The following is a 23,434-nucleotide window of genomic DNA, read 5'->3' as shown; positions in this document are numbered from 1 at the left end:
TGGGGCTCTCTGGGTTGACACACCTCTGCAACATCACGTGGACATCGGGGACAGTGCCTCTGGATTGGAAGACCCAGGTGGGTGTTCCCTTTTTAAAAAGGGGGACCAAAGGGTGTGTTCCAATTATCGGGTAATCACACTCCTCAGCCTCGCCTATTCCGGGGCACTGGAGAGGAGGGTCGGCCAGGAGGTAAAATCTTGGATTCAGGAGGAGCAGTGTGGTTTTCGTCCTGGCCGTGCAACACTGGATCAGCTATACATTCTCAGCAGGGTCCTTGGGGGGTCATGGGAACGTGCGAACGCCCAACCAGTCTACATGTACTTTGTGAACTTGGAGAAGGTGTTCGACTGTGTCCCCCAGGGAGTCTTGTGGGGGGTACTCCGGAAGTATGGGGTTCTGGAACCCCGGATACGTGGGGTCCGGTCCCTATATGACCGGTGTCAGAGTCTGGTCCGCGTAGCCGGCAGTAAGTTGGATCCGTTTCCACTGGGGGTTGGACTCCGCCAGGGCCGTCCTATGTCACCGATTCTGTTTATAACTTTTATGGACAGAATATCTAGGTGCAGGTGATGTTGAGGGGCTCCGGTTTGGTGGCCTCGGTATTGCATCCCTTTTTTTGCAGATGATGTGGTTCTGTTGGCTTCATTAGGCCGTGATCTCCACTTCTCACTCTCAGCCGAGTGTGAAGTGGTCGGGATGAGAGTCAACACCTCCAAATCTGAGACCATGGTCTTCAGTCAGAAACAGTTGGCATGCCCTCTCTGCGTCAGGGATTAGGTCCTCCCACAGGTGGAGAAATTTACGTATTTTGGGGTCTTGTTCACGAGTGAGGGAAGAATGAAGCGGAAAATCCACAGGTGGGGCGTCTACAGTGATGCGGACTCTGCATCGGTCCATCGTTGTGAAGAAGGAGCTGAGCCAAAAGGCAAGGCTCTCTATTTACCGGTCGATCTATGTTCCCACCCACATTACATTAGATTAGATAACTTTATTCATCCCGTATTTGGGAAATGTCATTGTCACAGTAGCAAGAGGGTGAGAATACAGGGAAAGACATTTTAGACATAAATAAATAGGTGATAAATAAGTTAATAAATAAATAAGCGTGTTGCTGAAATATTAATTTATATTAATATATAATTTATATATGTATGCATATGTATGTAATATATATATATATGCATACATATATAAATATATCATCTATGGTTACGAGCTGTGGGTCGTGACTGAAAGAAGCGGCTGAAATGAGTTTCCTCCACTAGGAGGTCTTCCGGGCACAACCCATCGAGAGGAAGCCGTGGGGCAGACCTCGGACACGTTGGGCAGACTATGTCTCCTGGCTAGCCCAGGAACGTCGTGGGGTCCTCTTGGAAGAGCTGGATGAAGTGCCTGGGGAGAGGAAAGTAGGGGCTTCCCTGCTGAAGCTGCTGCCACCGTGACCCGACTTCGGATAAGCAGAAGAAGATGAGATCAGATGAGATAAAGCCAGATAAAGGCAGTGTCATTGGTGTGGTTCTCATTGATCTCAGAATTGCATTTGATATCATCAACCACCAGATACTGCTGACCATACTGTCTAGGTTTAATTTCTCACAAAGTACACTACATTACAAAACAAAACCAACACAACGGAATAACAGTGTTGGGGTACCACAGGGCTCAGTGCTAGGTCCATTGCTCTTTAGTCTTTTCACAAATGATTTGCCAAGCTGTTGTTCATCGATTGTCACCTGCCAAATGTACGCCGATGATGCTGTTCTATATGTAAATGTGAAATATAAAAGACACGCTGCACAAGAACTGATAGATGCTATGACAATAGTGTGTAACTGGCTTGAAAAATCCCAACTGTATTTAAACATATCCCGCACTGTCTGTCTGTACATTGCCGTGAAAAAGTACTAGCCCCCTTCTTCATTTCAATCAATAAATCAATCAAATCAATCAAAAGCCTTTATTGTCATTATACAACAGCTGCATATAACGAAATTAGTGGTGCTACTCCACAAAGTGCGTGTTTCCCAATAAAAACATAAATGAGTAATTTAAAACGTCACGTCCCGGGCAAGGTTATTCTAAAATATTGCACATTGTTATTGCACACCCCGAAGTTATTGCTATTGCACGGAAGGGATTGTGTGTCGTGCTAATGCAAGTTCAGAGCCCTGATGGCTCTGGGAAAAAAACTGTCCCTAAGTCTATTTGTCCGTGTTTTGTGAGACCTGTAGCGTCTGCTGGAGGGCAGCAACTGGAACAGGTTGTGACCAGGGTGGTAAGCGTCCATAACAATGTTTGCTGAGGTAGCGAGGGCTGGCAAGTTCATCCAGTGAGGGCAGACAGCAGCCGATGATCTTCTGGGCGGTGTTGATCACTCTCTGCATGGCTTTTCTGTCTGCTGCCGTGCTTCCGCCGTACCACACTGTAACACAGTATGCCAGGATGCTCTCCACAGTGCCTCTTTAGAAGGTTACCAGAAGCTTAGTGTCCAAGTTTTTCCTACTGAGTACTCTCAGGAAATGGGCTTTTGGGCCTTCTTCACCACTGCTGTGGTGTTGGAAGACCAGGAGAGCTTGTCCGTGATGTGGAGCCCCAGGAATTTGAAGGACTGGACCCTGTCTACGCATACTCCATTTATGAGTAGTAGGGCCAGATCTGTGCTGTGTTTGCGAAAGTCCAGGATTATTTCTTTAGTTTTCATGGTGTTTAGTGTGAGATTGTTCACCAAACACCACAAAGACAGTTTGTTGACCTCATCTCTGTAGGCAGACTCATCCCCCCTGAGATGAGTCCGACCACAGTGGTGTCATCGGCAAATTTGATGATGGAGTTAGAGTGGTGGGTCGGTGTACAGTGATATGTGTACAGGTAGTATAGAAGGGGACTGAGTACACAACCTTGGGGAGAGCCAGTGCTCAGTGTAATGGAGGAAGAGAGGTGGGGACCAAGTCTAACAGTTTGTGGACGGTTGATTAAGATTTTTAAGAATATTAAGAATTTCTGTCTTTTTTGCATAATTATCATGCACAGAGGTTTCAAATCATCAAACCAATTTTATAATGACAGAGAGACAACTCAATCAAATGGTAAATGCAGTTTCTAAATGATGATAATATTTACCAAAGCAGAGAAATTACAAACTTGTCTGAGCCTCTGTGAGAAAGTAGTTGCCCCCTGAACCTAATAACGGGTTGTGCCACCTTTGGCAGCAAGAACTGAAATCAAGCGTTTACGATTATGTGAGATGAGTCTTTCACAACACTTTTCAGGAATTTTGGCCCACTCTTCTGTGCAGAATTGTTTCAATTCTGAAATATTAGAGGGCTTTGCAGCATGAACAGCCCATTACAGATCACACCGCAGCATTTCAATAGGATTTAAATCCGGACTTTGACTTCACCAATCCAAAACCTTAACTTTGTGGTTTTGAGCCATCCAGAGGTGGACCTGAAGATGTGCTTGGGATGGTTGTCATGCTGCATGCTCCTAAGGTGCTGGAGTTTGAGCGCTCGAACTGAGGGCTGGACGTTCTCCTTCAAAATTTGCTGGTAGACACCAGAAGTGATTCTTCCATCAATTACAGTAAGTTGTCCTGGTACTGAGGCAGCAAAGCAGCCCCAGACCATCCCACTGCCACTATCATGCTTTACTCTTGATATGATGGAATGCTGTGCCATTTTTTCACCAAATGTAACAGGCTGCACACCATCCAATACATTTAACTTTTCACTCATCAGTCCACAGAATGTTCTTCCAAAAGTGTGGAGGATCATCACAATGATATTTGACAAACATAAGATGAGCCTTTATATTGTTTTTGGACAGCAATGGTTTTCTCCTTGCAATTCTGCCATGAATGCCAGCTTTTGCCAGTGTTTATCTTATGGTAAAGTCATGAACATTGACCTTAGTTGAGGCCAGCGAGGCCTGCAGTTCATTCCATGTTTTTCTAGGTTCTTTTGTGAACTCCTGGATGAGTCGTCGTCGCACTCTTGGAGTAATTTTATTCCCAGTTCTCTCCATTGCGGATAATGGCTCGGACAGTGGTTCCCTGGAGCCCCAAAGCCATAAAATTGCTTTGTAACTTTTTCCAGACTGACAGATGTCCATCACTTTTCCCCCCGCATTTCTTCTTGAATTTCTTTGGATCGTGGCTTGATGCTCTGATCTTGTAGCCTACTTCACTTTGTCTGACACATTCTATTTAAGTGTTTTCCTCATCTTACACATGTGGTGGTAATCAGGTGTGGGGGTGGCCTGTGAAATTGAACTCATTTGATTTAGCAAAGGAGGGGCAATTACTTTTTCACAGAGGGCCAGACAAGTTTATATTTTTTTCTGCCTTCGTAAGTAAAATCATCATTTAGAAACTGCATTTTCCATTTCCGTGAGTTGTCTTTGTGTCATACAAATTTTTTTGATGGTCTGAAACCTGTGTATGTGTGATAAATACGCAAAAACACAGAAATCAGGAAGGGGGCAATTACTTTTTCACGCCACTGTACTTTTGAAAATCGTTTTTGTAACGTAAAACAATCAATGTAGAACAAGAATTTAAATACCTAGGAACCTATCCCAGCTGACTTTGGGCTGACACACACTCATAAATCGCAATTTAGAATGTCCAATCAGCCTAGCATGCAGGTTTTTGGAATGTGGGAGGAAACCGTAGTACCCAAAGAAAACCCATGCAGGCCCATGGAGAACATGCAAACTCCACACAGGTGGAGCAACCTGGATCTGAATCCAGGACCCCAGAACTGTTTCCTGCCTCACACCTGGAACTTAATACCAAATACCATACGTGAACTCCCGTCTGTGAAACTCTTTACCAATCATCGTAAGGCCTGGCTGCTGGATGAACACCATTGTCCTCAAAACCCTGCCTAGACATATGTTATTTATATATGTCTCATGGTTTCTGTGCTGCTTCCTTGTCTTTTAAAAAATAAAATCAGACTTAGGCTTGTCATCATCATTGACTAGACAAAAGCCTAATTGTCATCATACCCAGCTGCGTATGACGAAATTGAAAGTGCTTCTCCACAAAGTGCGCTTTTCCCAGGCAAGAGCCCAACCAAGTGATAGTTTCAGACTTGCTGGCACTCTGACGTGATGGATACATCGCATCACCTCCCGAGCGCAACCAAATCCCGGCGACTGCGAAAGGTTTGCCTCACCGATGCCAACAAAGAATAAAATGGATCACTTACCTCCCACTGTCTGCTTACTTACCTTCCGTCAGCCAGCAGGAGGCAGATCACCGCCCAATGTCCTTCATGTTTCCTCACCCCGAAGTTGTTACACAGAGGGGATTGTGTGTCGTGCTACTGCAATTTAGAGTCCTGATGGCTGTGGGAAAGAAGCTGTCCTTAAGCCTCTTTGTCCGTGCTTTGTGAGACCGGTAAGGCCTGCCAGAGGGAAGCAGCTGGAACAGGTTGTGACCAGGGTGGTCCGGGTCCCCAACAATATTCCTGGCTCTGCTGAGGTAACGAGGGCTGGCAATATCTTCCAGTGAGGGCAGAGAGCAGCCGACGATCCTCTGGGCAGTGTTAATCACTCTCTGCATGGCCTTTTTGTCTGCTGCCGTGCTTCCAGGAAATTGAGTCGTTTCTGGGCCTTCTTCACTACTACCGTGGTGTTTGTGGACCAGGAGAGCTTGTCCGTGACGTGGACCCCCAGGAATTTAAAGGACTGGACCCTGTCTACACGATCTCCATTTATGAGGAGTGGGGCAAGATCTGTGCTCTGTTTGTGGAAGTCCAGGATTATTTCTTTAGTTTTTGTGTTGTTCAGTGTGAGGTTGTTCACCGAGCACCACGAAGACAGTTTGTTGACCTCGTCTCTATAAGCCGCCTCTTCCCCTTCTGAGATGAGTCCGACCACAGTGGTGTCATCAGCAAATTTGATGATGTAGTTAGACTGGTGGGTTGGTGTACAGTCATAAGTGTACAGGGAGTACAGAAGAGGACTCAGTACACAGCCTTGAGGGGAGCCAGTGCTCAGTGTAATGGAAGAAGAAAGGTGGGAACCAAGTCTAACAGTTTGTGGTCGGTTGGTTAGGAAATTCTTTATCCAACAGCAGATGGAGGAGGCTAGTCCAAGGTGGGAGAGTTTGTCAGTCAGAATGTCCGGTTTCATGGTGTTGAAGGCTGAGCTATAGTCAATGAAAAGCATCCTCACGTAATTCCCATGGTGTTCCAGGTGGCTCAATGCTGTATGTAGAGCAATGGTGATAGCATCCTCAGTGGACCTGTTAGCTCTATAAACAAACTGGTGAGGGTCAACTGAGGGAGGAATTTTATTCCTGATATGGCGGGCTACCAACCTTTCAAAGCACTTCATGATCACAGGCGTGAGTGCAACAGGCCTATAATCATTCATGCTGTCAATGGTTGGCTTTTTGGGGACAGGGATAATGGTGGCAGATTTCAGGCAGGATTGAATGATGGATTGTTGCAGGGAACAATTGAAGATTTTTGTGAAGACTCCAGCCAGCTGGTCAGCACAGGCTTTGAGCACCTTCCCAGGTACTCCATCAGAGCCAGCAGCCTTCCTGGTATTCACAGACCGCATTTCCAGTCTCACTTCCTGTTCCTGGAACTTCAGTGTATTGCTGCAGGGTAGTGGTGTGGGTTTTGAGACTGGGTCTGATTTGTCAGTCTCAAAGCGGGCAAAGAAACGGTTCAGTTCCTCCGCTAGTGAGGCATCTGCGTTAACAGACATATTATTGTTATTGTAGTTGGTAATATGTCGTATTCCCTGCCACATCTTCTTTGGGGTTTTTTCTGTGAAGTGCTCCTCAATTTTCTTAGTATATTCTGCCTTGGCCTTTTTAATGCCTCTTTTCAGCTCAGCTCTGGCAGCTCTATATTTCATCTTGTCCCCTGATCTGAAAGCGGTGTTACGGCATTTGATGAGTGCCTGTGTCTCCTTGGTCGTCCAGGGTTTTTGGTTAGGAAAAACCCGTATTTGTTTATTTGTAGTGACGTTGTCCATGCAGCTCTTGATATAGGAAAGCACAGCGTCCGTATAGTCTTGGAGGTTGTCGTGTTCGAAGAGTTCCCAGTTGGTGCGGGAAAAACAGTCCTGCAGCTGAGAAAGGGCGTCCTCGGGCCAAGTTTTTATTGTCTTTATTTGTGGCCTTGTTAGCCTCCGGAATGGAGTGTGTGCTGGGGTGAGGGCTAGACAGAGGTGATCTGATCCAGCTAGGTGAGGGAGGGAAGTGGCTTTGTAAGCATGTTTGATGTTAGAATAAACATCGTCAAGAGTTTTGTCTCCCCTCGTGTGACATTTTACGTATTGGATAAACTTAGGTAGAACAGTCTTTAAACATGCTCTGTTGAAGTCACCATCAACAATAAAGACTCCATCGGGGTGGTCAAGCTGTTGTTTGTTTACAGCCATTAGCAGGAGGTTTAATGCCGTGTTGACGTTAGCATCAGGAGGTATGTAGATCGCCGTTACTATGACGACCGTTAGCTCTCTCGGTAGATAGTATGGCCTACATCGTACTGCTAATAGCTCTAAGTCCGGGGAACAGTGAGTGTCAATGATCTTACTGTCACCACACCATTCATTATGTATAAACAAGCAAAGTCCTCCTCCTCTGCTTTTGCCTGTTAGTTCCTTTGAACGATCGTTCCGAAAAAGCGTTCGGCTAACTAGCGATACCGCAGCGTCAGGGATTTGCGGGTGTAGCCACGTTTCCCTGATGAGAATAATGTTACAGTTCTTAACAAAGCTGTTGGTAGCAATTCGAAGTTCCAACTCATCCATTTTGTGGGTGATGGATCTGGCGTTGGTCAAAAAGATACTCGGAAGCAGTGCTCAGTGTGGTTGTTGACTTAGCTTAGCAGCAAGGTCCGCCCGACATCCGAGCTTTTGCCTCCTTTCCCTCCGCCGCCTTCGCCTCCTTCGACGTGCTTTGAGTGGGCTGACTATCCACGGAGATCCCGGAGGTCTCGAGATGCCCTCGGGGATATCGTAGGTTCGTTGGTAGTTTGTTGTGGAATCGGATATATCGCATCTCCTTCCGATAGCAATTAAGTCATGGCGACTGTAGGAAAAGTTTGCCTCACAGATGTTGGTAAATAACGATAGGATTGAGAAAAGAAAACACCAAACTGGAGAGCACCCGTGTGCGCCGTCGTTTTTGGCCTAATGGTTAGTTCCTAATGGTTTTGCATAGATTTTGCTCTGGGCAGGGAGTGGGACAGTGGGAGAGTGAGGGAGAGGAAGGGAGAGAAAAAGTGTGGGAGATTGTGAGAGTGTGTGAGAGTGTAAGGGAGTGAGAGAGAGTGAGAAAGTGCGATAGCGCGGGAGAGAGTCCAAGAGAGTGAGTGAGAGTGAGAGAGTGAGACTGTAAGAGTGAGAGAGAGTGAGAGAGAGAGTGAGAGAGAGAGTGAGAGAGTGTAAGAGTGAGAGAGAGTGTGAGTGTAAGAGAGTGAGAGTGTGAAAGTGTAATAGTGAGAGGGACTTTACGGATGGCAACACACTCATAACATAATATAAACATAAATTAAACTTAAATGAAGGGTTCTGGTGTGTTGAGGGCTCCCCTTTTTCAGATGTTTGCTTTGCTTTTAAATCCATGTAAAATCGGCTGGCTTTTTCACATATTTTCGACTTGGCTTGGTAGCTGTTTATATTTTATCCCTATTAAAAGAAGGCGCTCTATCTCGTGATGAATGTCACTGCGCAGCTTCGAAATTTTGGTTAGTCCTTTGGAAGGGTTGATACCCTTTATAGCATCTTTCTGCTTAAGGATGGTACATTTTACTCCTCTTGTATTGGCAAGCAGGCTCAGTCACGCGGACACCACTCTCATCATGTTTTTTTATTATTTCGTGCTTAATATCGATTGTCATCATTGGCCTTTTCTTCTCACTACCCCGGCTTGGTTTGTATCTATTGTTCTTTCCTTAATTCTGCACTGATTAACGTAAAAAACATGTAAGTGCAACCTGAACGTACTCGGCCAACTGTTTTTTTTTTTTTATTAATAATTATAATTAGTTTTTCAGCCAATGGTGGAGTTGTTAATTTACCTGACTTAAGTCCGGGCAGCGTGGGATCAATTCCTATTCAGTGGCGGTGTGATTGTGAGTGCGAGTGATTGTCTGTCATTATGTGTGCCTTACGAGTGACCAGTCAAGGGTGTGCACCGCCTTTCTGTATACATTTGTCTATATATTCAAATATGTTCAGTGTACATTAAATAAAATATCCCTTTGTCAGCGTTTGTTTTTGTGGACTTTGAAAGGATCGAGAACAGTGGGAGAAACTTAGCACTCTGATTGGAGAATCGTGCGTGCTTCTGTCTGATGCGACAAACAAGCCACGGGCTTTGCCCCTTCCTGGAGTCACTGGTTACATCCTAAAGCATGTCAACGAGATAACCGTCAGCGACTTGATCTGCATTACGTCCGAGCAACAAGGTAGCACTTCTACCAACTGCTGACCACACCCTGGAGGTCCGGTTTTAAGAAATACGTGTCATTAATTTTAACAGTAAATTCCAGACATCTTTTATGTTTGAATTTTGTTTTGTAAAACGAAGTTGCTGAAATCAACCTTATAACTAAAAAGTGTCATTGATGGAATTATGTCAATGCCCTTTTTGTATTCATGCTATCTCATACAGGTTCCATTCTTATGGGGACAGCAAGTAATGAGCCCTGTGATGATGCCTCCTTGTCAGACATTGTGAGTGTTACCTTGTTTGTTTCCAGCTTGAAAAAAAGTTTGTTGCTATAATAGTCTCAAAGATGCTCATTTTGTCCCTGTTATTGATGAATCGACCTGTTTTACTTCAAGCTCAGTTAGTACGAAAAGTAAAATGTTGATTGCGAATCTTTGTTAAACAAAAATCATTATCTTACACTAAGAAACTTTCCAAACACATTTTAAACTCCTTGAAAGGTTGTTATGACAAAAAGTTTCACGGTGTGAAGTATTTTTCTACAATTATTTTTTGTTGTTGAGTTTCCTCATGGCGGTGACCGAGTGGTTAGCTTGTCAGCCTCACAGTTCTGGGGTTGAGGGTTCATTCCCAGGTGGGTCCTGACTGTGTGGAGTTTGCATGCTTTCACTGGGTACTACTCAGGTTTCCTCCCACATCCCAAAAACATGCTTAGTAGGCTGGTTGAACACTCTAAATTGGCCATTGGTATGAATGTGAGCATGAATGGTTGTCCGTCTCCTTGTGCCCTGCGATTGACTGGCCGCCAATCCAGGGTGTCCCCCGGCTCATGCCCGTAGTTAGCTTGGATGAGTTTCCCCACTTAGATGTTCAAGATATATATTTACTATTTTTCTCTTTTTAGAAAAATAAATCAACATTTTTTAAACCAAAAGAGGTAATTTCGTTTTATTCAGTTAGGCTTTTTTTAAGTCCAGTTTTTGTTAAATTTAATCAAATGAAGCAAAATAAAATAGACTATAATCTATAATCTGCTGTCTGTCATTTGCATCAACTATATAGAAAGATAGAAACATAATTTTCATAATAATTTGGAAAACTGATTAATTGTCTTTCTCTTTCTGACATTGTTTATTCTTTCAGGCTGTGGGTTTGGGCATGGACTATTTCAAACTGGGAGGTCTGAGCAGTGCAGAAAAGATGACTAAATACAACAGGCTGGTTTCTATAGAGGAAGAGCTGGCCCAACAAGGGATCCTGGGTATGTTTCTCTCTAGTTACTCTCTTTCTCAGGAAGAGGAGCTCAGACAAAGCCCAAAACAGGAAGTCTCTCACTCTCTAGCTCCCCATCCATCCCTTCTCTCGGGTGTGAAAGAAACCAGTGAGCGTTTAAAGATGAAAAGTCTTAACTTGGAGCTGTTAATGGGCAAACACATTCCTTATTTTTCAAAATAGAAATTAGAAGGTTCGTGAGATTATACCCCATAACAGATTTTTCCATTGATCCGAAAAGTCAAGGTCTCAGATCATTTTAGCTGTAGGGGAGAACCTTGGTTATAAATTTCGATAAATATAAACAGCAATTACACCACCCGAACACCACAATGAATGGGAGCGCTGATGCGATGTAAACGCTAGTTCCAGACCAACGTTCAGGTAAGGAACAAACAGCTATTTTTAGTATGGTGAGCTATTGAGCACTTAGCACAAGTATGAATGCAAAATAGCACAGCCAAAATGAGCTATTATGAAATGCAGGACAACACCAAGCCGACCTATTAAAAGATCCAAGTGAAGTCTTCTTCCTGTCGTTTTCCTTCTTTTTTTCTTCTTTTTTTAAATGCTTCTTAAATACCTGTGCAAATAGAGCAGCCTTATTGCAAATTTCTTTAACTCATTTTTACCCACTTTCCTCATTTGAGTACAATCGACTTCATGTTTCATTCATTCATTGGGAGGGAAGGGGTGGGGGTTACTGAAAGCCAGTGGCGGGCGGTGCATTTTCTGGTAGCGCCTTCAACGTATCAATCCAACCCTGAAAAATTATTTTATGGCTATAAAACCTCTACTGCAGCTACAGCTGCGACACATAAAAAAATACTCAATAAATTAATGCACAAAATGGGGTAAAATCCACTTCCTAGCAGCATTTCATGATTAAATACAAATACTGGAGCTTTTCAGACATTAAAACCAGGCCAGGGGATGATTTTCCCGGGAAAAGACAGCGATGAACGTCAATGGCGTACGGGCAAACATTGCCCAAAAATGGGGTAAAATCCAGCCAAAAACAGCATTTATTGATTAAATACAAATACTGGAGCTTTTTAGACATCAGAACCGGGCCCGGAGTATCATTTCCCCGGTAAAAAAGACAGCGATGAACGTCGATACGTCCATACGTGAAATGACAAAAAATGCACTAAAATTAGGTAAAATCCACTTCTTAGCATCATTTATTGATTGAATACAAATACTGGAGCTTTTGAGACATTACAACCAGGCCAGGGGGGTGATTTTTCCCGGGAAAAGACAGCGATGGACGTCAATGGTGAAACGCCAAAAATTAAACTGGGGTAAAATCCACTTCCTAGCAGCATTTTGTGATTAAATACAAACACTGGAGCTTAAATACAAACACTGGAGCTTAAATACAAACACTGGAGCTTTTCAGATATCAGAACTTGGCCCACAATTGAAATAATATTTAGGAATATAGCCATATTTGTAATTTTACTCACCAAAAATCCTTTTTACACAATATCCATCCTCCTTTCTTTCTTCCTTCTTTCCTATCGCCATCGAAGCTAATGATGAAAGTCGAGCCTGTCCTGTCATATTTCTGGCATAGTCCGTTATGAAAATGGCTTTAAATCAAAACAACAATATACTATTTGCTTGTGGAGCTAAGTTAGCGCGCTGAAAGTGCCCCACACACCATTTTCCCGGCTGTAACAGGCTTGCTAGCTTCGGAGTTATGTCCATTTTTTTCCTGAAAAAGTCTATAGCTTTGTGAGCAAACAGAATCTATTTGTTTTTGCTTCTGTCGGCCATAGTGGGTGGAGTTTGCGATCTCGGCTGCCTCGGTACTGCTTTGGCCCGCCTACTAGCCAATCATAGTTTGTGAAAGCACTGACATGTCCCAGCCAGCAAAATGCAAATGCCTATGAAAAATCATTGTGGGGTTGCCAACTCAAAATCTGATTGGTTAAAAGCAATAGTCTAGTTTAATGCAGCAGAGCCCGCAAGAACTGATTGTGCAGGCTTTGAGGCAGATCTGATCTGCCAACAAATAATGGCTGAAATGTGATTGGTTAAATGCTTCAATATGAAAACACACATCTGGAAGCAATGCAACCAGGGGGAAAAGCAATGAAAGGAAGCTAACAGACCATTTGGAATAATAAGTACGTATTGATGGACAAAATATAATATGATTCAGATATTTCTTAGGCCAGCAGAGAAGGCCTTGAAGGCCCTGACGGCCCGCCACTGCTGAAAGCCTATCCCTGGTGACTTCGGGCCAGAGGCGGGGGACACCCTGTATCTGTGGCCAGCCGATCGCAGGGCACTAGCAGACGGACAACCATCCACTCTCACATTCATACCTTGGGGTAATTTAGAGTATCCAATCAGCCTACCATGCATGTGTTTGGAATGTGGGAGAAAACCGGAGTGCCCGGGGAAAACCCATGCAGAGAACACTCAAACTCCACACAGGTGGACCGACCTGGATTTGAACCCAGCACCCCAGAGCTGTGAGGCAGACAAGCTAAGCACTTGTTCCACCGGGCCGCCGTTTTATAGATTGTGCCGGTTTTTTTTCAATCTATTATATATATATATATATATATATATATATATATATATATATATATATATATATATATATATATATATATATATATATATATATATATATATATATATATATATATATATATATATATATATATAATATTCGCTATTTTTTCTCTTTTTAGAAAAATAAATCAACATTTTTTAAACCAAAAGAGGTAGTCCAGTTTTTGTTAAATTTAATAAAATGAAGCAAAATAAAACAGACTATAATCTGTTTACCAATTGTATTTTTTAACAATAATAATAAATAATATATATTACTTAAAATTTATTTCCTTTTCTAAACAAAAACATAAAAAAGTGAAATATTTAATGTATTCCCCGTCTAAGAAAAAAAGTTGCAAATAAACATTTTATAAATCTAACAAAAGTGAATATTTTGCTTTCTATCCCCACTATTTCTATTTCAAAATATTTCTTAAAAGTCTAAAATACGAAAAAATTAAATATATGAACCTGAGAACTGGGGACCATTCTGATAATTTCAATATAGCGGTACCTTGAGATTCAAGCTTAATGCATTCAGGCACTGAGCTCGTATGGCGATTTACTCGTATGTCAAATCAATGTTTCCCATAGAAATGAACTAAATACAAATTAATTCGTTCCGACCCTCTGAAAATAAACACCCAAAAAAGGATATTACAATGGAAAACCATATTTGTATTGGTTGTGATTCACCATCTACTGACAGAGTAACAAATAACTAGTGCTTATGGTGTTTCATAATAAAATGAGACATTATTTAATACAACGGGGAGTTCGATGATGGGGGAGAGAGTGACAGAGAGAGAGACAGTCATTTGATGGATGCTCTCGTAACGCAACATAAACTTTAAATTTAACTTAAATGAACTTAGATTCCTATACACACACTTAAAAAAGTTTTAATCTCACGTTACATTAAATGTAAACCTTCTTGTGTAATAACCAAGGCAAAGAGATTAATGCATTCCACCGCGGCTTTCGGATCGAACTTCCTGCTTCTCCATACGTATTGACGAGCCAGCTCTGTCATGCGTATACTGGTCATTTTTGTATTATTGCGTGCTTAATATCGATTGTCATGATAAGCTTTTTCTTCGCATTACCCTTGATTGCACCGGCTTGCTTTGGATCCATTGTGCTTCCCTTAATTCTGCACTGTTTAATGCAAAAAAAATACCCGGAAAAAATGCAATGCTCCGCCCAGTGCTCGTAGAGGTCTTTGCATGAGGGAGATGCGGGGAGAGAGACAGAGCGGTGAAATCATAAAGCAGCCTCTCGCAGCCTGGTCAACAGGCTGTCTCAAATGCTCGTATCTCAAAATGTGTCTCGTATCTCAAGGCAAATATTTGCTCTGAATTTTACTCATATCTCAAATTCCTTGTATGTCGGGGCAATTGAATGTCGAGGTATTACTGTACAGTGGTACCTCTACATACGAGCTTAATTCGTTCCGGGACTGAGCTCGTATGTCAATCTTCTCGTAACTCAAACGAACGTTTCCCATTGAAATGAACTAAAAACAAATTAATTTGTTCCAACCCTCTGAAAAAACACAAAAAACAGGATATTGGATTGGAAAAAATGTTTTATTTCTTCTAATTCGCCATCTATTAACAAAGTAACACATAACTAGTGGTTTAATAGTAATAAAATGTGTTTAATAGATCTAAAATTAGACGGATTTCGCGTAGGGGGGTTCGGGTGGACTTTCCACGACAACGCACTCGTAACCGAACAAACATATTTAAATTAACTTGGATTAATATATACAGACACACTCAAACATACGTTTAATGTAACTTTACACAAAACTGAATTCTAATTTTGTTTTTTTTGTTTTTTACCTTCGTTCTCCGGGTTAGCTGTTTGCCACACCTCCACCCTCACGTTTGCTATCGATGGGCTGTTGGCTGTTGTATTCTCTTAAAAATATTCCGAAAATGATGTACACAAATGTCCTCACAATAGGATAACGCACAACCACTTGCCAACGAGAAGTAGTCTTGAATGAGCGATCGCGGGAGCTAACAGGCTAAGGAAGGAAAAACAGGAAATGCAACAGCTCAGCCTACCCACGTATTGATTGTGGGAAATGAAGTTTTATTCTGAGAAAGGGTGCCATTGGCTATCGATGTTGTATGCACGAGTATACTTCATTACCTAGAAAGGCCTCTTTTTGCCCGTGCATGCGCGTTGTGCGTTTTCTGGTCCATGTGTAGGAGAAACTCGTGTGAAGAAAACGGCCAGTGTTCTTAGATATCTGTTATACACGAAAGAGATCCGGGAAAAAAGAAAGTGTGCTACAATGATAAACAGCCTCTCATGTCATGGCCACCTGGCCTTCTCACATCTGGAAAATTTTCTCGTATCTAGAGCTAATTATTTGCTCGAAATTTTCCTCGTATCTCGAGCATCTCGTAGGTAGAGCTGCTCGTATGTAGAGCTGCTCGTATGTAGAGGTACCACTGTACTGATATTGCGCAACACCAACTTCTGTTGGTCAAGTTGCAGCAAGTGTGACAGGCAACCGATGGATAGAACGAACCCCTTTCACCCATACTGTGTGTGTTTAGAGAAAAAATAATCTGTTCAATTGATATTACAACGTTTTCTCCTCTGCAGTGTCTAAAGAAAAACACTCCCTGCCCCTTTTCCATGAAACAGAAGAGGAGGAAGAAAACGAGAACGAAGAGGAAACAACTTGATGAACTTGTGGTTTGATCATCCTAGTTAAAGTCTCAGATCATTTTAGTTATAGTGCAAGTGTGTAGTGAAAAACAAATCCATCCACTTAATTTCATGACATTGTTTCAAACACAGCTGCTAAAGAACAACACTCCCTGCCACTGTTCCCCAAAACAGAAGAAGGGGGAAGTTTAATGATTGTATGTAAGATTTCTATATTTCAACAGTAGCATAGTCTCAAAATATGTCACTCCCTTGTTTCCATCAATGTAATATAGAAGCCATTGGGCGTAATTTCTGTCAAATATTATTCTGTGATTAATTGCGTGGTGTCGGTATGATTGTGAGTGTGGATGGTTGTTTGTCTCTCTGTGTTCTCTATGGCTGACTGGTGACCAGGCTAGGGTGTAGTCTGCCATTCCCCCGAAGTCAGCTGGGTTAGACTCCAGCAACAACCCCCACAACCCTATCAAGGATGCACGGTACGGAAGATGAATGAATCAATGAATGAATAATAGCTCGAGTCATGTACCTTGTCATTGCTTTTTGTGGCACTAGAAAAAAAACAACTTGCCTGACTCAACATATTAATAATTTTTCAAACCACTGAATACTGTGAGCCCGACCTGCAAAGGTGGGTAGAAGCCAAAAGATTTTTCTTAAGTAAGAATAGCGTTACTTAAAAGAAAAAAAACATTAATTATTTGAGCAGGTTATACTCAAATGTTGTAGGGGCAGCAGGCTGGGTACACCCTGAATTAGTTGCCAGTCAATTGCTGGGCACAAGAAGGCAACCAACCAGTCATGTGCACACTCATACCTAGGGACAAATTGGAGTGGTCAATCAGTTCAGAATGCATGCTTTTCTGATGTAGGAGGAAACCAGAGTACCCATGCTGGCATATGGAGAACATGCAAACTCTAAACAGGAAGGCCAGAACCCAACAGAGATTGAACCCTTGATATCGGAACTGTGAGGTGGACGTGCTAACCACTCCTTCATCGTGCCAACCAAAAAGAAGGCTCAAGTAAAAGTTGAAGTAGTCAATGCAGCCTCATGTTAGTGTGAATAGAGTGGTTAATATTAGCTAACATAGCATTGCTAGTTTCTCTCGTGTGCCGGTCGCAAGGCCAAATAAATGCAGAGCGTTGCGTCAGGAAGAGCATCTGGTGTAAACTCTTGCCAAACATATGCCAAGATATCCATCCAGATATCCAAAAGTAGTTGTGCTGGGATTTATTACCGCATGGGGAACTTCCGTGCCCACTTAGGAAGCAGAAGGCTGTGGTTAATGAATCTCTTAATGACGGTTGAGGCCCGGGTTACCAAAGAATGCCATTAGCGTTGTTAGCTGCTGTTGAAAATAGGGTTAGTGTGGGGCGAAACAAAGGTGAAGGGAAAATGGATCGATCAGCAGCGAGAGAAGAGTAAATGGAAGCGTTTAGAATTGCACGACGGCCTCACAGTTCTGGGGTCGATGGTTTGACCCCAGGTAGGTCCTCCCTGTGTGGAGTCTGCATGTTTTCCATGGGCTTGTGTGGGCTTTCTGTTTTATTCCACATCCCAAAAACATGCATGGTAGGCAGGTTGGACACTCTAAATTGCCCCAAGGTATGAGTGTGAGTGTGAATGGTTGTTCATCTCCTTGTTCCCTGCTATTGACTGGCCACATTCAGGGTGTCCCTTACCTGTTGCCCATAGTTAGCTGGGATAGGCTCCAGCACAAATTAACAATATAAAGTCGTTTTCATCAAATTTAATCAACAGGAATCAAATAAATCTCCCAAATGATTCAAAAATCAAAATTTTCAAACCAATTTTATGTCACCAAAGTTGATGTCTGCGGACCCTGAACAACTTCTGGTAAAAGTGACGTTAAAAATAAGCAATGTACCGTTTTAAATCTAATAATTGTATGACTTTTAGTCTCAATATTACTGAAATCTCCTAAAATTACATGAAAAGCAATGTTGTGGTCACACGCACATGCACACGCACACACACACACACAGACACACGTCACCAAAAGTTGTTGCCCCCGAAACCAAAAAAACTTCTGGTTCACCTAACGTAAAAACAAGAACATGACTTAAATCTCGTAACATTACAAATTATTTACTCTCAATATTACTTAAATTTACTAACATTACACAAAGAACAGTTTTGTGCTCAAACAGACTTAATGTTGACAAAAGTTGAAGCCCATGAAGCCAAACAACTTCCAGTTCACGTTACAGAACAACAAAATGACTTTAATCTCATTGTATTACGAGCTGTATCTTGTAATAGTACAATCTATCATTTAATGTTCATAATGTTTGATTTTAATCCCGTAATAGTTGAATTTTATTCTCGTAATATTAAGATGTTTCTCTTAGAATATTACAATGTATGACTTCGAATTTCCCGCGGCACACCTGACCATCTTTAACAGCACACTAGTGTGCCGCGGCACAGTGGTTGGGAAACACTGCTCTAACTACTAATTATACCCCTTTTAATATAAATTAACTAGCATATGAAAGATAATACACACTAATGTTCTTTCACACAATTTCAAAATTTAGCATTAGAAATAGATTCTGTATTCCATGATAGGGATTGTAGTAAACATACATAGTAAACATGTTGTTTCAGAAGAGCCTTCAAAGGATTTGGGTTAAAAATCATTTTTAGGTGAGTATTGCAACGGAAGTGTTCCTTTCCTATTCAATAAGTTAACGAGCTTTCAGATGTGTTAGAAGATATTGTTACCAACAACTAGAAAATGCAATTTGGGCGAAATTGCATGAACATGCTGTGCTCTGCGTTAAGAATAAATTTGATAGACATTTTGCTTGTCCCACATCCTCATTCTAGTTCAATATACTATTTGGTTTGTAAAATCTCTACAGGTTAGTTCCTAATTCAATAAGCCCTGTTGTTAGGAGCAAATTTGTGTTAAATCAAATCTGAGTGAGACTTCCTCTTCAGCATTTTCTTCATTGAGCTGCATTAAACGGATTCTTTAAACTCTTTGAGAGTGAATCTGCTTATTAGAGGAAGGGACTTAAAAAAACAATGGCTTTTCCTCCACACTGTGTTATGGTGGAAATTGCACCTGACTGTCAAATGAAGCTGAAAACCCCAACAGCAAATAGTGCACAATGACTGAGGAACAGTGAAAAAGTTCACACATCTCATGTTTCAGGAGCTCAGGCAACTAGTTGTTGGAAATCTGGACAGGTGGTGAGGGGAAAACAATACAAGCATGAGGATAACAACATTCACAGCCACATTTAGGCTTGAATTCACCCAAACACAATGAAACAACTATAATTGGTTGGATTACTGTATTTTGAATTCAACTACTACTCAGTCACTCAGACTCTGGGGAAGGAAGGGGTGTAAACTGGTCAAGGTGTACATCATATTTTTCATCCAAACTCAGCTTTAATCATATCCAGTTAAGCTGTGAGCCTATTGAAAACAGTCACAAGATAGAATGGATGGATGGACAAATAGTAAAGATAATGGCAAAATGAAAGTCCCCATATTTGTGCCAGTGAGGAAGTTTGACATGGAGGTTTCAAATTTTGAAGAATTCACTGACCCGGATGGACATAAAAGTGTTGTTTGGCAATTTATTACGACATTCATTGCCAAGGATCTATGTCAAGTTGAGGGTAGTAGCTTCATTTGGTTAGGTCGAAGCCGTTCTTTACTTAAAAATAAAATAAAAAACAGTGTTTTGACACCATCTTGTGCCATCTAGGCAATTCTAAGCCATTTTCCTTCCTGCTATAACCGAATGGCATAGGACCACAAAAACAGTTGGTTACTCTGATCTGAACCGCTTATCCTCACAAGTGTCACAGGGGGTTCTGGAACCTATCCAAGCTAACTACAGGCACCAGGAGGGGGACACCCTGAATCGGAGTCCAGCCAGGGTACAAAGAGACAAAGGACAACCATTCACGCTCACATTCATTCTGAGGGGCACTTTAGAGTGTTCAACCAGCCTACTCTACATGTGTTTGGGATGTGGGAGGAAACCGGGGAACCCGGGGAAAACGCTCACAAGCCCGGGGAGAACATGCAAACTCCTCACAGGGAGGACCAACCTGGGATCAAACCCACAACCCCAGATTTATGAGGCCGACAAGCTAACCACAAATAGGCCACAATGATCTGGCACATATGATTTATTTACTGTGCATCTCTTAGTCTTTTTATGATTTGCTAATCCGCTGTTTGCCCAAAATTGGCTGGGATAGGCACCGATACTCTGCGGCCCTGAAGAGGACGAGCGATGTTGTTAATGAATTATAATTAATGAATTAAGGAAGATTGTTCACCCATTGTGTGGGATTTGTTGTATTTGGTTTATTGCAAAGATGGCGCCCCCCTTTGTGTTATTAATGTTATCAGATGTTTAATTGCTTGAACACAGACGCGATATTCATACACGATTTTTGACCACTTATGACCATTTACCCACTTGGAACATTTAAGACACTTGGACCAAATAAAGTATTGAATAGCAGTAAAAAAACATTCATAATCTAAATTCATCATCATCATTTGGAATTGTAAATCTGCTTGGGAATTGTTTGTATTTCAATAAAACAGCAATTGGAACATGGATTAATAATTCCTGTATTACTGGAAAATCTGTCTACTTTGGTCATTGTTAAAACATTGCAACTATGTGTCAGTAAAAAAAAGGAAAAAACTAAGAGGTTTTGGCTTCTTCCATCACGCTGTTTTAGCAGGATTTTTTTCAGTTCGTCATCTTGGGATGCTATTGAAGGTGCCATTTTATCTAGGGAAGCAGTTCTGCCATAATTGCCCTGAACAGTTCAGACAAAAATGCAGAGCTCAGTGGAGTAGCCAAAAATGTTACTTAAGACTAGTGTTTCTTCAAAATAATAACACTCAAGTAAAAGAAAATGCCACCACCTCAAAAACATTACTCACATACAAGAAAACATATTTGGTGAAAATACTAATCAAGTAATGAGTAACATTGGAGGAAAATTCGTACAATTTCTGCTGTGTGCTTAAACAATGGTATATTTTTTTCTCAGCACGTCATCTATTTGAACTAATATTATTATACGGCAGTGGCGGGCCGTCAGGGCCTTCAAGGCCTTCTCTGCTGGCCTAAGCAATATCTGAATCATATTATATTTTGTCCATCAATACTTATTATTCCAAATGGTCTGTTAGCTTCCTTTCATTGCTTTTCCCCCTGGTTGCACTGCTTCCAGATGTGTGTTTTCATATTGAAGCATTTAACCAATCACATTTCAGCCATTATTTGTTGCTAGATCAGATCTGCCTCAAAGCCTTCACAATCAGTTCTGCGGGCTCTGCTGCATTAAACTAGACTGTTGCTTTTAACCAATCAGATTTCGAGTTGGCAACCCCACAATGCTTTTTCATACGCATTAGCATTTTGCTGGCTGGGACATGTCATTGCTTTCAGCAACTATGATTGGCTAGTAGGCGGGCCGCAGCCAGAGATCGCAAACTCCACCCACAATGGCCGACAGTGGCAAAAACAAATGGATTCTGTTGCAGATTTCTCTCACAAAGCTATTTTTCAGACGGACTTTTCCGGAAAAAAATGGACATCATTAAGAAAGGGCGGTCAACTCCGAAGCTAGCAAGCCTGTTACAGCCGGGAAAATGGTGTGTGGGGCACTTTCAGCGCGCTAACTTAGCTCCACAAGCAAATAGTATATTGTTGTGTTGATTTAAAGCTATTTTCAAAACGGACTATGCCGGAAATATGACAGAACAGGCTCGACTTTCATCATTAGCTTCGATGGCGATAGGAAAGAAGGAAGAAAGAAAGGAGGATGGATATTGTGTAAAAAGGATTTTTGGTGAGTAAAATATGGCTATATTCCTAAATAATATTTCAATTGAGGGCCAAGTTCTGATATCTGAAAAGCTCCAGTGTTTGTATTTAATCACAAAATGCTGCTAGGAAGTGGATTTTACCCCAGTTTAATTTTTGGCGTTTCACCATTGAGGTCCATCGCTGTCTTTTCCCGGGAAAAATCACCCCCCTGGCCTGGTTGTAATGTCTCAAAAGCTCCAGTATTTGTATTCAATCAATAAATGATGCTAAGAAGTGGATTTTACCTAATTTTAGTGCATTTTTTGTCATTTCACGTATGGATGTATCGACGTTCATTGCTGTCTTTTTACCGAGGAAATGATACTCCGAGCCCGGTCCTGATGTCTAAAAAGCTCCAGTATTTGTATTTAATCAATAAATGCTGTTTTCGGCTGGATTTTACCCCATTTTCGGGCAATGTTTGCCCGTACGCCATTGACGTTCATCACTGTCTTTTCCCGGGAAAATCCCCCCCTGGCCTGTTTTTAATGTCTGAAAAGCTCCAGTATTTGTATTTAATCATGAAATGCTGCTAGGAAGTGGATTTTACCCAATTTTTGTGCATTAATTTATTGATGATTTTTTATGTGTCGCAGCTGTAGCTGCAGTAGAGGTTTTATAGCCATAAAATAGTTTTTGAGGGTTGGATTGATACGTTGAAGGCGCTACCAGAAAATGCACCGCCCGCCACTGTTATACGGTACTATTAAGTATTACATGTCCATATGAGGAGCCACTTAATGTTGTAGTGCAGGCGTCAGGCACCTTTTTGACCAAGAGAGTCATAAACAATTGCTATTATTTTTAAATGTAATACCTTGAGAGCCATACACAGAATTTAAAAGTAAAAATAAATGCATGCATTTTTTTGTGATTTCAACACTTTTTAGGTCCAATGCGTATCTAAATTATTCCTAATCAATGAGTTTATGCCGCACACGCAAAGGAGTCTATTGAAAAGAAAAATATGACTAAAACTGCGCAAGAGTTTCTGTCGGTATCATTTACATTGTAATGTGCCAACGCTAAGCTTCCATTGGTCAATGGAGCACATTCGAGGTAATGTCGTGAACACAGAGATGTGCTAAAGCCCATTGGTCAATGTAGCGGCACTAGTGTTACTTTTGGCACCACTTTGACCACGAGGCGGCCACGGTAATGGTAGTATCTGCCTGAAATCACTCTCTCTAAAAAAACAATATTGTCAGGTCAGAATATTTACTTGCTTACTTCTATAGGCTTTGGGATGCTTAGTAGTTTGTACTTCCTTTGTTGTTCCTTTGTTTTTTTATGACAGCACTTGGTCCTGCATACTCAGCACAATGTTTCTTGTTGTTGGACAGATTTTAGGTTTGTGGTTAACAACATTTTTTAGCATTCATTACTCTTTTTAAATATTTTTCCACCAAACTGTGATGCGTTGCTTTTGAGTTTTGATGTTTCCATCCTCAGGTAGTACGGCTGCCTTTTGTTTTTTGCTTGACACATTTACGTGCTCTCTAATTTAATATAATTTAGTATTTTGTTGTATTCATGAGTTTTAGTTTCGTGATCTACTTCACAGCTTGGCCTAATCGACAAAAA

At 41.6% G+C, this 23,434-nt stretch overlaps 1 protein-coding gene across 2 annotated transcripts in view; it reads left to right on the top strand.

Moving 5' to 3' along the window:
• The window catches only part of eno4 (enolase 4), a 35,688-nt gene extending 18,914 nt beyond the window's left edge, over nucleotides 1–16,774 (top strand). For both annotated transcript variants that reach the window (XM_077614229.1, XM_077614230.1), the window contains 4 exons: nucleotides 9,267–9,441; nucleotides 9,648–9,709; nucleotides 10,569–10,686; nucleotides 15,897–16,774. In XM_077614229.1, coding sequence (XP_077470355.1) covers nucleotides 9,267–9,441; nucleotides 9,648–9,709; nucleotides 10,569–10,686; nucleotides 15,897–15,979 — 438 coding nt within the window. In that variant the 3' untranslated portion in view covers nucleotides 15,980–16,774. The remainder of the gene's footprint in view (nucleotides 1–9,266; nucleotides 9,442–9,647; nucleotides 9,710–10,568; nucleotides 10,687–15,896) is intronic.
• Nucleotides 16,775–23,434: the final 6,660 nt, after the last annotated feature.

This window comes from Stigmatopora argus, chromosome 11 (genome assembly GCF_051989625.1).
Source record: "Stigmatopora argus isolate UIUO_Sarg chromosome 11, RoL_Sarg_1.0, whole genome shotgun sequence".
In the NCBI taxonomy this organism is placed as follows: Eukaryota; Metazoa; Chordata; class Actinopteri; order Syngnathiformes; family Syngnathidae; genus Stigmatopora; species Stigmatopora argus.
This window is presented reverse-complemented; position numbering and strand designations above follow the sequence as displayed.